At 43.9% G+C, this 12,751-nt stretch overlaps 1 protein-coding gene across 1 annotated transcript; it reads left to right on the top strand.

Moving 5' to 3' along the window:
• Window positions 1-340: 340 nt before the first annotated feature.
• zpax4 (zona pellucida protein AX 4) lies at window positions 341-12,744 on the top strand. The gene is made up of 33 exons (XM_068588315.1): window positions 341-554; window positions 645-697; window positions 1,645-1,734; window positions 1,842-1,966; window positions 2,047-2,175; window positions 2,687-2,716; window positions 3,076-3,249; window positions 3,438-3,534; window positions 3,628-3,845; window positions 4,245-4,398; window positions 5,076-5,290; window positions 5,372-5,489; window positions 5,580-5,794; window positions 6,109-6,266; window positions 6,401-6,470; window positions 6,570-6,667; window positions 6,740-6,846; window positions 8,976-9,065; window positions 9,316-9,443; window positions 9,527-9,667; window positions 9,739-9,807; window positions 9,901-10,068; window positions 10,143-10,239; window positions 10,317-10,525; window positions 10,655-11,014; window positions 11,092-11,206; window positions 11,285-11,490; window positions 11,599-11,716; window positions 11,796-11,968; window positions 12,084-12,178; window positions 12,268-12,386; window positions 12,475-12,621; window positions 12,701-12,744. The coding sequence occupies exons 1-33, from the start codon at window positions 526-528 to the stop codon at window positions 12,742-12,744; spliced, it is 4,359 nt and encodes a 1,452-aa protein (XP_068444416.1). The 5' UTR covers window positions 341-525.
• Window positions 12,745-12,751: the final 7 nt, after the last annotated feature.

A 12,751-nucleotide genomic window follows, 5' to 3' on the forward strand; every position in this document is an offset into this window, starting at 1 on the left:
TAGGCCTATTTTAGGCGTATATTATTATTTTTTAATTATTTTTTGTTGGGTTTAGTAAAAAAAATATAAATCAGAAACCTTGTATTTCCTGTCATTGAAAATAACATTACTCCAAACCAAGATAAACACATTCAACACATTTTACAGTTAAAATGAAAACATGAACGTATAGTTTGTGGACTTACATGAAAAAGTAGCCTAAACCTAACAATAAATTCATAATTTGGACTACCTGCCAACAGGTGCATCCCCAGCAGTGGCACGGTGTGTCCACTGGGTGTCGCTGTTGGACTTGCATTTTAACATCAAACCCTCACTTCATTCAACACGAAACGCCTCATGAAATATCTGCAAGAGTTTCCCGCTAATTACCGCTGACGTAAACGACAAGCTGTGCTCGTAAAGATGAAGCCCAAAGAAGCTCATCAGCTTCTTGTTTAACACGCGAGTCGGTCAAAATGGCGACTCCTCCAAAAGGTAAACACACACCTGACAGACGGCTCAGCCTGCGTCGAGTCCTAAACGATGACGACACGTCTCCATATGCTGTGTGGGTGAGTCCCTGAAGTAAAAACGAGATAATTGTTTAATTGCTGCCTCGTGCAAAGACTCGCGAGGTGTTTATGTGACGTAACTCTTTTCAGCGCGCTGCTGCTGCTGCTGCTCGCTTTCTGTAGCGCCGAGCCAGAGCCGACAGGTGAGCAGCTCAGGTGATGTCACGGCATGTAGCCGACAGGGAAAATAACTGGTTATTACTTCAGCCGTGAAGTATATGTCATTAAATGGGTTTCCTTCGAAGGTAATATATTATCTGAGTTGTATATGTCTGGGGAAATATATATATTTTTATTTATTGTATCACTGCTGGAGAGCTCCTGTCTGAAAGGATACACAAGATATGGAGGTCTGCAAGCCAGTGTGGACTAAGATGTAGAAAATCCGGGTTTCTACAGTTTTACCACAGTAATAATAATTTTAAAATATCAAATATGACTTTATAATGGAGCAAATTGTTCAAAAATGTACACATAAGGTAATCAAATGGATGTGCACGTGTTAGAAAAATCAACTTGACACCTTTTGTGTAAAATCATTCAAACAAGTACATTTATTCTTCAAAGAAGGAGCAGAGTCAGAGGCAAATTGCATCTCCGAGACTGCTCTCTCAGCCAGCCCAACACTGTCATCTTAAATACATATGTTTATCAATACACAAAGGCTCACATGAAGTCCTTATGGCCATATTATGAGCTCTTCCCATGTCATCTGATTATAGAAAGACAGGCGCCCATGTGTTTAGACTAACAGAGACATTATTGACACTTGCTGTCTCATGACTTATCAGGAGATACTGCGTTGGTGTGCAGATGCTGCCATGAGAGAGACTTCAATGGAAAGTCACTGGCCTTCTAATAGTTAATATTATAGTTAAACAGTACTTAATATTATGGTTAATCAAGAGTAAACACGTTTTTCTTCCAACAGCAAAGCAATTAATTCTGTCCCACTGCAAACTCTTTTTGATTTTAATAAATCATTTGAATTTGCATATCACTTTCATATATTTTCACATAATCATGATGATACAATTCCAAAGAATGTCCTAAATGTTAAATTCATTTACTAAATTCTTCACATTTTCAGGAATGTTTCAGGCCAAATGTCTCGAGCGTCACTTCTGGCTTTCTATCAAGTCCAGCTTCCTGGGCCGGAAGATCCGTTTTCACTTTGAAGGTGTGTTTCTTCCTCCTCCTGGGCAAAATGTGACCCAGAGAAGTCGGCCGTAGATCCAAGAAGGACATGTTGATGACCTTTTTTTTTTTTTTTACTGTTTTCACCAGACCAGCACGGCCTCCACTCCTTGTCCAATCGGGAGGCCGCACTCTGCGGCTACGCCGTCTCCGTCGACCACGCTGGAGACCTGCTGCTCCGTGCCTCCTTCCTGGCCTGTCACGTCCGCAGCGAGGTAGAGTTGTCTCCGCTTTATTTGTGCTTCCGATGCGTCAGAGGATTGCCTTCCTCACTGTGTGTGTCGCCCCTCTGCAGGGCGGCTCGGACTATCTCCTGCGCCTGTGGGTCGTGAGCCTGCAGGCGGCGTTTCCCCTCCAGCTCCACTGCCCCCTCCGGGAACGATGGAGCGCCAGAGAGATCGTCTGTGAGGAAAACTATATGGAGGTGTGTTATGGCATCACATCCAAGGAAAATATTTGTATTGTATGTGTGTGTGTGTGTGTGTGTACATACACAGCTCCTGTGAACATGAGCTCGGGCTGAGGGGTATATCAAGCCCTGTTTTTTCCTCTCTACACTGTAAAAACAGAATAGTCGGACCAACTTAATTGAAATGCTTCAATTGGTAACACACACATTAATTCTTTTTTTTTTCAAGTTAGATTAACACGATTGCTTTAAGTCAGATGTATGTCATAATTTGCTTGTTTTGAAATCAATGGTTTGCATTACTCCAACCTAAAATTGAGTCAATTTAAAGATTTTAGTTAAAATACTGCTCCTTTACAACCTAATAGTATAGTTTCAGGAAAGGTCATTTTTATAGTAACCTTAGGGTGACATTTTAGTTTGTTCAATCCAGTTAACATACCTGTCCTCACATTACAAGTTTAAGTTGGCTGAAGGAAAAATTATAGACTCAAATCTGATGTTTTTTTGTCTTTTTTTTTTTTAGGTGTCCATTCAGCTGCCTCTCCGGCAGAAGGTTAGTAAATCATAAATGGCATCAATCGAACGGGAAGCAACTATTTGTTGCTTCCCGTGTGCATATATTCAAATCAAATAAAAACTTTATTACAGATGTAAGGTCCAGATCATACACAAGACATAAAATAGAGTAAAATACATGAACGCACAATTAAAATACATAGACCTGTCAATGCTTTATCGATAGCTGTACCAATGTCTCCACAGATGACACTGATATAAACCAAGATGCTCTCACTCTCAGAGTCATTACCTCGACAGATAAACATATACATAAACATGTACATGTTCTTAGATGTCTGCCTCTCTGGCTTCACAGACATGTTGACCGGACACCTCTTCTTCCTCACTGAGCAGGGCGCTGGTGAGGCCGACGTGGCCGTGACGTTCCACAGAGACGATCCGCCGCCGGAGGAAGCGAAGGTCTTGTCCCCGATGGCGGCCGCTGCTCTGGGCTACCACGTCTCGCTGCGCGGCTCCCGCCTCGCCCTCCGCTGTCCCTACTCCTCCCCTTTCTCATTCTTTGCCAAAGTAAGATAAGATAATGCTTTATGAGTCTCGCGGTGGGGAAATGGGATGTGTAGCAAGAGACGAGATTCTTCACGGGGGATTTGGTCGGCGTATTTAATATTAAATCCTTCCCTTTTTAGTGTCAGTGCTTGGTTTTATATTTTTCTGGATGCCTTGTGTGTGTGTGTGTGTGTGTGTGTGTTTCCCAGGAGAGCGGGGTGGATTTGGAGATCGTCAGAGCGACCCTTCTGTACCGACTCCAGAGCAACTTCCTGGCTGTTGACGCCACCATTTCCTGTGCTCTGAGTTAGTATTTGCAGGATCAGAGTTGCATTATTTAACAACTGTAAAACACCAGAGTGACACGTCTCCTCGGTCCCACCCGTCTCACCCCGATAGACGAGGCGAAAGCAGATGGGTCGGACCTGCTGTGGACGGTCCCGTATGTCCTGTCGGCGTTAGTCCAAGGTCGCTTCAGGGACAGAGGCGTGAGCATCGGCGTGAACGGACAAACTCCGAGTGAGGCGGAAAATAAAAAGAGGGGATACAAGATCGGCCTGCGGGACGGAAGAGTGGAGGTCAGGATTCCTGCGGGAGCCGACGGGGGACGCATTCAGGTGAGGTGTGATCTGATCTGGGGAAATGTGAGGGACAATGAGAGGATTTGAAGGATGAGAAAGAAAAATGTGATTTTTTTTTTTTTTTTTTACAATAAGATTTGTGTATTTTTTTTATGACAGTTCTCAAATCTTTGCAAATTTTTGGGCTTGTAGAAATATAACGTCAACTAAAAATTTTCAGTCAGGCTTTATCTCTTAGAATCCTTGAGGTTTTCCAGTTTGTATTATAATATTTTACTATATTTTGTTCTCAACATTGTAATGTTAATTGTTCTTTTATTGTTATTTTACTTTATTTGTCTTTGGTGTCGCCAATCGCTCGCGAAGCTTTGAAACGCGTTTGATTTGTTCGAGGGCTGCGGTATGAATAAAGTTTCGTTTGATGGATTCTTCCAGAGTGGGGTCCTGAGGGGACAGTACAGCCAGTCCATGTCGGCGGATCTGTTCTTCATGAGTCAGTGGGAGGACGAGCGCTGGCCTCTCACACAGCATCGCTCCTTCAGGCTCCTGAAGACTCCTCTCGTCCCACGAACCCCGGTCCTCACCAACGGTGAGGCCACGTTCACGTCTTTGTGCATATTTAGTTGATAAAAAAACTATAGAAAACACAGATTGTGCATCGGTTGGTGATAATTCAGTATCCTTTTAGGCAAGATGGCTAAATGTATTGAAATACAATGATTGGATAGCGAAGCTGCACTTTTCCCTTTTTGTTACTGTGCCATATAATAATGTAACAAAATTGTAAATTTAATGATTTTCAAGCAAAAATATCATTAGATATGACAAAACAATTGATATTTTTAAAGTTTTATTTTCCGTGTTTGAAGAGTGTTGTCTGATAAAATACCAGCATCCTTTGTACTGGAAGTCATTGTCATTACTTTAAATGTGATTTTTATATCATGACGTCAGACACATTTTTAATATTGTGATATTATAAACGAATATTCAGATTGAGATTTCTCCAAAACATTCAATTCATTACAAATAAGTCCCACTTTTGTCACTTTTCCTTGCGATTTTGGTCTCTATATGCTCTTCTATTTTATTTTATGTTAGTTTTACAGACCTCTTTACTTTTTCTATTTATCTGTACTTTCTTTTCTTAACAATGTCCTCTCTGGGGATCATCTTTCAAACTGAAAACAAACACGAGCTTGTTTGGGATGAATAGATTTAGTTCAAATGTGTTGAATACCTCTTCATCTCTCGCTCCCTCCACAGACACATTGTCACCTGAGGGATTGTTCTCCGTCACTTTAGGCCTCTTTGCACCTGACGTTTCCCTCCAGAAGGTGACCGTAGACGGTCTCGGTGACCTTTTGACCTGGACCCGCAGTGACGCAGGCGACCTCACGGTGTCCAGGTTCTCCTCCTTCAACGGGAGTCACTCCTACCAACTTAGTTTCCTGTTGTCGCACCCGAAAATAATCCCACAGGTGAGATTAACCAACACTGACCCTGTGCTATTATGTGTGGAAGTTCAAAACTATATGAAACATCCTGCTGTCTAATCCCAGTACATAGGTGGTGGCCATAAGACGTACAGCCTCGCTTTCACCTTTATTCTCAACATCTCCCCCAGCGGAGAGGTGTTTCACCATCAAGCCACATTGGAGCCGAGCGTTAAATACGCAGGTGAGCGCTTAAATTCGTCACCACTGATTTCACACCGTCTGGCGCAGCTTGAACGATACCCTGTTGATTCCCCCGTCCACGCCGGCGCAGCTCCAGATTCCCCCAAGCTGCAGGGGAAGTGCACGGAGAGCAGCCTGCTGGTGCTGCTGCACCACGGGGCCCACAGTGAGCTGCAGTGGGAGCTCTTCCTCGGCGCTCGCAAACTGGACTGGGACCTGGTGGAGCTGGGCGGGTTCCTGGTGGAGGCCGAGGTGGACTACCTGACCGTGGAGATCCCCCTCTACAGCGCTGGCATGAACTATACGGTGACGTAACGTTTACACGGTCTGTCGGGGGGGGGGATTCAGTTGTTGCTTTATGTTTGCGTTATCTTCGAAAGGACTTTTAAAGGAACAAAGATACTTGTGTTTTTAACTTTAATTATGGATTTCAAATGCACACACTCTTTTATTGAAAGCATTCTAATGCAAAGAGGATTTTAGTACATCATGGATACAAAAAATATAATAATAATCTTGATTACAGTGCAATTCACTTCACAAGCATCCTGCTGTCACGCCATCACATTGCTGCTGTAAAAAAAAAAATCCCACTTGCTCCTTTTTCTTTCCCCGTGCAGGATCTGACGTTGCGGGGTCTGGTCGCTGGGGTGGAAGTCTCTGTTGTGGACGCAGAGTCTCTGACAGTGAAGGACACGCTCGTCCACGAATGCACCTTTGCTGTTGCAGAACTACTGGGTACAAACCACCAGCGCAAACTGAAGCATACACTCTTTTAGTTTTGAATGAACTACACACTCGCAGTGTTTCTATTACAGTGTGTTTGCCAGAAGGGAGGATGGTGGCAGTAGTGGACACCACCCACACCATCCCGCCCACTAACCCCAACCGGACCACCCTGTTGGACCCCAGCTGTGTCCCCCTGGAGACGGACAGTGCCAGAGCCCTGTTCAACTTCAGCCTGGACTCCTGCGGGACGACTGTAACTGTGAGCTACCTTTTTTTTAAAAAAAATTAATATAAATCCACATATTGAACATGCTCTCTGGCGTGTTTTTCTGATCTCCTCGCATCTCCTCAGACTGAGGGAGATGTCCTCGTTTATGAAAACCAGATCAGTTACCCTCAAGATGTCCTGCCTCTGGATGATCCTCTCATACACAGAGACTCTCCATACAGGTGAGAAACGAACATGCTAAACCCGGCGTGCCTTCAAATGATGTCGCTGATGTGGGTCTTGTCTGTTTTTAGGCTGACGATTCGGTGTCGCTACCCAGCGAACCAGAGCAGTACTCTCTCCATCCAGCACCCTTTGAACGCCTCTCTGGACCTTTTCACTCGACCAGTCAAACGCACGCGTAGGGAAGCTGCAAACACAGGTGTGTGTGTGTGTGTGTGTGTCTGTAAAACTGTGACTTTAGTGAACCAGCAACTAAATATGCAAATGTGTGTTTTGTTCTCTAAACAGGGCAAAGAAAATGGAGAGTGAATTTGGAGGGACAGCAGAAACTAAATCTAGGTATTGAAACTTTTATTAAAACTGTAATGAAATCGTTGAAACTGTGCTTAATGTTCTACACAAATGTACTTTGTATTGAAACTTGAATGCTGAGACTCATATAATTTATTGTCATTAAAGTTGGTGTAAAAAACTCAACGTTTAACCTCTTGTCTCTTATCTGGAGTTTCAGTGTGGACCACATGGACGCTCGTCTCTGTCCTGCTGCTACTGACGCTCGGCTCATTGCTTTCTTCATACACAACCTGTGAATTAAATAAATGAACACTGTTTTATTTAACGGTTTTATTGGGTCTTTGTTGTGAGTTATTTAATGTGTTTTCTCTGTTTATCCTGACAAGATAAGACATAGGAAAAGATAGTTTCTCCTTGCCTACATCAAGGACCTACTAAAATAAACTATTGCTGCTTTATAAAAGCTTTTTCTTGTATACCAGGTCCACAGATAATGTGTTAAAGAAGGTAAAGCAGACAGAAAACTTACTCATTTCATAAAATAGACCTGTTTGATGGCACAGAATTACATCTACAGTAACGTTTTGGCTTTGTGGTTTAAGCGCCCTGTTATAAACATGCAGCTTAGTAAGACTTCTGCAGTGCACATCGTTAATGTCATTTGTGACGCATGCTTTTTTTGCCTGTGAAGAAAATAAGACAATCCACTGATTGGATATGAGCTTGATTGATAAAGACATACACCTGTGGGTCACCTGCAGGCCTCTGATTGGTTGGTGACCAAACAGACTTATAAAAGCAGGTGCAGCTGCAAAAATGTGATTATAGTCCCAGTGGTAAACTGGTCTTAAGCCAAAACTATGAAACATTTTGACAGTTTGTAGAAGAGTTCTTCATAAGGAGTGTTGTGATTGTTACTACATGATAGCTGTTCTCTCCTTTTACTGGGAACGAGCCTCACTTTGAGGCTGTTAAGTCCTGCAAAGCTTTAGGGACAGCAGGTGCGCTCACTCTTGAGCTACATTTGCTTTTAAAGCTCATTTGTCTGTTCTGACCCGTTTAAATTTGGCTATTTTAGGTCAGTAAACATTGTCAGGTCAGTCTTAAGTATTAACTCAATAAATGGCGTTGGAGAGTCAATGTAGCTTAAGAGTGAGCACTACACTAGAGCCTACACCTGCTGTACCTCATAAAGCGATGCAGGATTTAACAGCCTTGAAAAAAATGGCTTCCAAGGGTCATTTACAAGCTGCTGGTTTACATTATAATACATGCTTTTGTCTTGACAATTAAGCATTGCTCCTGTGTGTGTGAACAACTGCACAATTGATTGTATTCCCAAATGGGAAGATTTTTAATGTCACCAGCCAACAATGATTGTAAACAACTTTGACACTTTCTTCATGCAGGAGCGCTTCATGTCATGATCGATAGCTAGCCTCGCTGCTAACCAAGACGAGCTAAAGTGATCCACTCGCTTATCCTATCCAAAATGGCACTATGTGGCTGCATGGCGTCTCCTCCGCCAGCTTTTATAAGTCGGTTTATTCACCAATCAGAGGCCTTCTGGTGTTACAACCACATGTGTGTCTCATTAGCGATCAGGCTCACTGCCAATCAGTTGAGTTTTGGCTTTCCAGCCTCGTGGGGGAGGAAACTTATAAAATGGATGCAAGACACTTTGGCCCTCAAAGCAAGTGGTTCAGTTTAGCGTGTGTTGGTTGGCAGGTGTAGTTTGCTAGTAGCTAGTTTTAGACACTGCCAACATATCAGTGGCTATGGCCTTTTGGTTCTGCCTTGGGTAAGTCTATATCATTTTGTGGCAGCCAACAGTCTATGTAACTGTGTTTTTGCAAGCAGCAGACGCATGCTTTTGTCTTGCAGAGTTTCCTTCCTCCTCTCTGTGTGGTCAACTGCACAATGTTCTGGCATTCCCAAAGGTAACTGATATATTTGGCTCATTGAATAACTTATAGTTTCCATATTTTGACCTTCCCTTGTTTGTGCCCAAAGGAGCTCTTCATGTGGAGTGTCGTGATCGTTACTTCATGATAGCCGTTGATCTCTCCTTCACTGGGAAGGACATTCACTTTGAGGCTGCTGGTAAGTCCGCTATCGTCTGAAACGGGGCAACACGTGCCGTGAGGGGAAATTGGTATTTTCAGAATTCGTATCGCATGAATGGTGCACCTTCAATCCAGTATTCAAGTAATTAAATCATTGTTTGAAGTCTCAAACAGTGTTTTTTTAACAAATTAATCACTGAGCTATTAGATGGGTTTACTATGCTTTAACGAGACCAGATTAAGACATAATATTAGGCTTCTTTCCTCATGTAATATTTGTCTTCCAGATGGGACGGGTGTGTACGCCATCACCAAGCGGTATGCAGCTCAGTGCGGCTACAGCGTCCGTCTCCTCCCTCTCCAAAGCCGCTTGGAGCTCCGAGCCTCTTACTTCAGCTGTCACACTGACAACAAGGTGCGTACAGATATAGCATGTAAAACATTTATTTTACGTTTACTGCTTAAAAACTACGTAATGGTTTACTCTTGATCTTTTAGGATGATGAGGTCTTCACGTTTAACTTCAACGTGATTGTAACACGCGACGGAAAGAAGGACTACTATCCTCTGAACAGGACCTGTTTGCTCTCTCTGCCCTGGTCTCCCAGAGAAATTACCTGCGAGGAAAACTACATGGAGGTAAGCTTGTTTACTTTTTTTTAAACCAATGAAAAAGTTTCAGATGTTTACTAATTACGGTTTGTTGTTAGGTCTCTCTAAGGAGTGAAATCACCTGTTCCCCTCGGACAACAGCGGAAGACTGGACGTCTCTCAAAACTGTAAGTTTAACATGCTGAATGGATTTCCCCATTCGGTGCAGTCAGGTGCCACCTTTTCTTTGTTTTTTTTAAGATTTTTAAATCCCCCCTCAGGCACATGCCTCCACCACCTCGGACTGGCAGGTGATGTTTCAAAACGAGGCGCAGTTGCCGCCCATGAACCTCTCTGAAGCGCGCAAGCAGGGCTACGAGTTTCTGTTGACCAATGGAAGGCTGGTGTTTCGCACGCCATACGGACAACTAGACCTTTTCAGCACGGAGGTGAACACTGACGCATAAATCTGTCTTGCGGCATCGAGTTCAAAGCCGGTATTGATATTTGAGTCTCTCTCCAGGTGGATGGTGTTCCAGTAGAGGCCGTCCATGCAACTCTGTTCTCCAGACAAAGCTGGGTTGTCGTCATGGTCGACCTGGTGGCCGCTTGCTCCATGCGTCAGTATTACAACCGTTTGTGCTCCTTCTCCCCTCGATAGGAGAGTAAAGCTATAATCCAAGTGTGACGTCCACAGATGAAGGATCCTATGACTATGACGGCTACATGATGTGGGAAACTCCTACGGCGCCGTACCCGAGTCTTCACGGCACGACGCTCAACATTGGCCTCAATGGTGAACTTGTGGCGCAGCCAGTTGCTGAGGAGAGAGGCTTTATTGTGGAGAACAACGACAAAGCAGTCCAGATAAGCTTCCCCTATAAAGCTGAAGGAGGATACAGGAAGGTCAGGATAACTTATGAGTGGATAGATGTAATCATCAGATGCGTTCATGGTTTAAAAATAAGACGATAACAGACTACCAGGCGCATCAGAATGTTTAGTGTTTTATCTGTTCTGCGTATTCTGTTTCAGAGCTTTGTGAAGGGCGATCTCTATGAGTTTTATGTATTTCATCTCTACTTGGAGCAAATCCTAACGGATGAGGATCACTTGGAAACCAGACTACGATTTCAAAGGACTCTGTCCACGCCTCTGCTGCCGCGCCCCATTTTCACTGAGAACCAAACGGTTCTCGACGAACGCACATTCACGGTCTACCTCGGAGACGTCCCTCAAGACGTACACTTGGCTGCTGTTTATTTGAATGGGCAAGAATTTGCGGTTACTTTTACAAACTCAATCAACCACACGATCACTAAAGTTCTTCACCCCAACGAGACTCTCGGCTACACTCTGAAGGTTTCCTTTGACGACCCGGTTGTCGTGCAGAAGGTAAGAGATCTTTTCAAAGGAGCCTTTAAAGTCTTGCGACGGTCAGCCGACTACAGACATTGTTTTTTTTCTTCTAGTTCTCTAAAGATGCAGTTCTTCAGTATAGGCTCGACATGAACTTCACGTTGACGGTTTTGCCTGAGAACAAGTCTTTTTACCAACTGGCACGTATCGTGGCATTCACAGACATTCGTAAGTCCATTCAATCTAGTTCGTAGAGCTTCATCACTGTTTGCATTAGTGGTGAGCGTCCCGTTTTGCGTTTGACAGCGCTACCAGTTATTGATGCCGTCTGTTTGGAGTCTGGCATCAGCTTCAAACTGGACCACCGGCCTTTTGACTACCCCTTGGAGATCAGTATCGGCTCAGACCTGCTGACGCCAGCGCTGGCGGTCCAGCGCGGCTACATCATGAGCAACGATAGCCAGCGTCTGCTGCTCGAGGTGCCGCTCTTCACTCGTGGCTACAAGTACCAGGTGAGAATTATTGGAAGCATCGACTTGTGTCCTTCAGTTGATTTGAACATGGGAGATGAATGACGAAGCTGCTTTTATTTATTTATTTTTTTTATTTTTTTTTAATAGAACGTTACGTTGAAAAGCTTCTTCGGCTCCTTCAAGATCCTTATGCGGCGTCATGAGTTATCAGCGGTCCAGAGCTCGACTATCAAGACTTGTCTGTTCTCTACTACTGAACTCATTAGTAAGGGCCTGCTGTTGCTTACTTTGAGAGCTGGCGGGTTCTCTGTGTTGTTAAAATTCCTTAATTCCTCGTTCTCTAGTGTGTTCAAATGATGGGATGATGACTGTGGTGGCTGACTTCTCTCTGGCCATCCCAAGTGGAGGAGTTCCTGCAAAATTCAACCTGGCCGACAAAAACTGTGAACCCAAGGAGACGGACGGCACCAGGGCTCTGTTCTCTTTTCCACTCTACAGCTGTGGCGCCACCATCAAGGTCGACTGCTGCTGCACATTTCAAACTAGCGATGCCATTAAAACGAACAGATGCCTAATCTAAATGTCCTTTTGATCAATATTTGCATTGTTTGCTTTTTTTTTTTTTTTTTTAGCTCAACAAAGAAAATGTGACCTATCAAAATGAGATTTTCTATAGCAGGCCGTACCTCGGTAGGAATACGGCAGTGTCTGATGATGCTACTGAAGGGTATGTATCACAATAGTGTTCAAATGAAACATTTTTAAATGCTAGTTAGCACAAGAAAAGGGGAAATTCATCGTGTTTCTTTCTTGCAGGGTGATCATGCAGTGTACATATTCTCTGGCTGGTCTTCATCGCCTCTTCTCAGTGTTAAGGTTCGAGTCTGACAAGGTTGGTGTCGGCAGCATGACCCACACGACACGGCCCACAGCAGGTAGAGGAGTTCGTTCACTTGTCTGGGATCAGTTGTCACTCGTAGTCGTATTGGGTTTGAGGAATTTCTCATCTTTCTGAAGCTATAGCGCTGCAGAGTCCCACCATCAAGCCCACTGCAGCACCTAAAACCTCACCTGCTCGTCGACCCGTCCCATACATGCTGGCCATCCACCCCACTGCTCGCTACATCAAACTTCATAGAGTTCGAGATTTTGACACGGTTGTGACGAAAGGTGAGCACTTAACATTGGAAATCTGTAATTACGAGCTACGGTGTCACTTTGTTCAATTTCTCTTGACGTCTCTTCACAGGAGGGCGACGATTCTGGAAAACTTTTAACTTGAAGAAAGTGTAATTTTTTT

Source organism: Clinocottus analis, unplaced genomic scaffold, assembly GCF_023055335.1.
Source record: "Clinocottus analis isolate CAN_PGR_092001 unplaced genomic scaffold, fCliAna1.0.p SCAF_21, whole genome shotgun sequence".
Taxonomy (NCBI): Eukaryota; Metazoa; Chordata; class Actinopteri; order Perciformes; family Cottidae; genus Clinocottus; species Clinocottus analis.

What these genes read in the sequence shown, in the direction of transcription:
- zpax4 (XM_068588315.1), top strand. Translation starts at nt 526, where the DNA reads ATGACGACACGTCTCCATATGCTGTGTGG. An exon ending in GATCCGTTTTCACTTTGAAG is followed by an intron (nt 1,735 to 1,841) that starts GTGTGTTTCTTC and finishes TGTTTTCACCAG; the next exon opens with ACCAGCACGGCCTCCACTCC. An exon ending in CCGACGGGGGACGCATTCAG is followed by an intron (nt 3,846 to 4,244) that starts GTGAGGTGTGAT and finishes GGATTCTTCCAG; the next exon opens with AGTGGGGTCCTGAGGGGACA.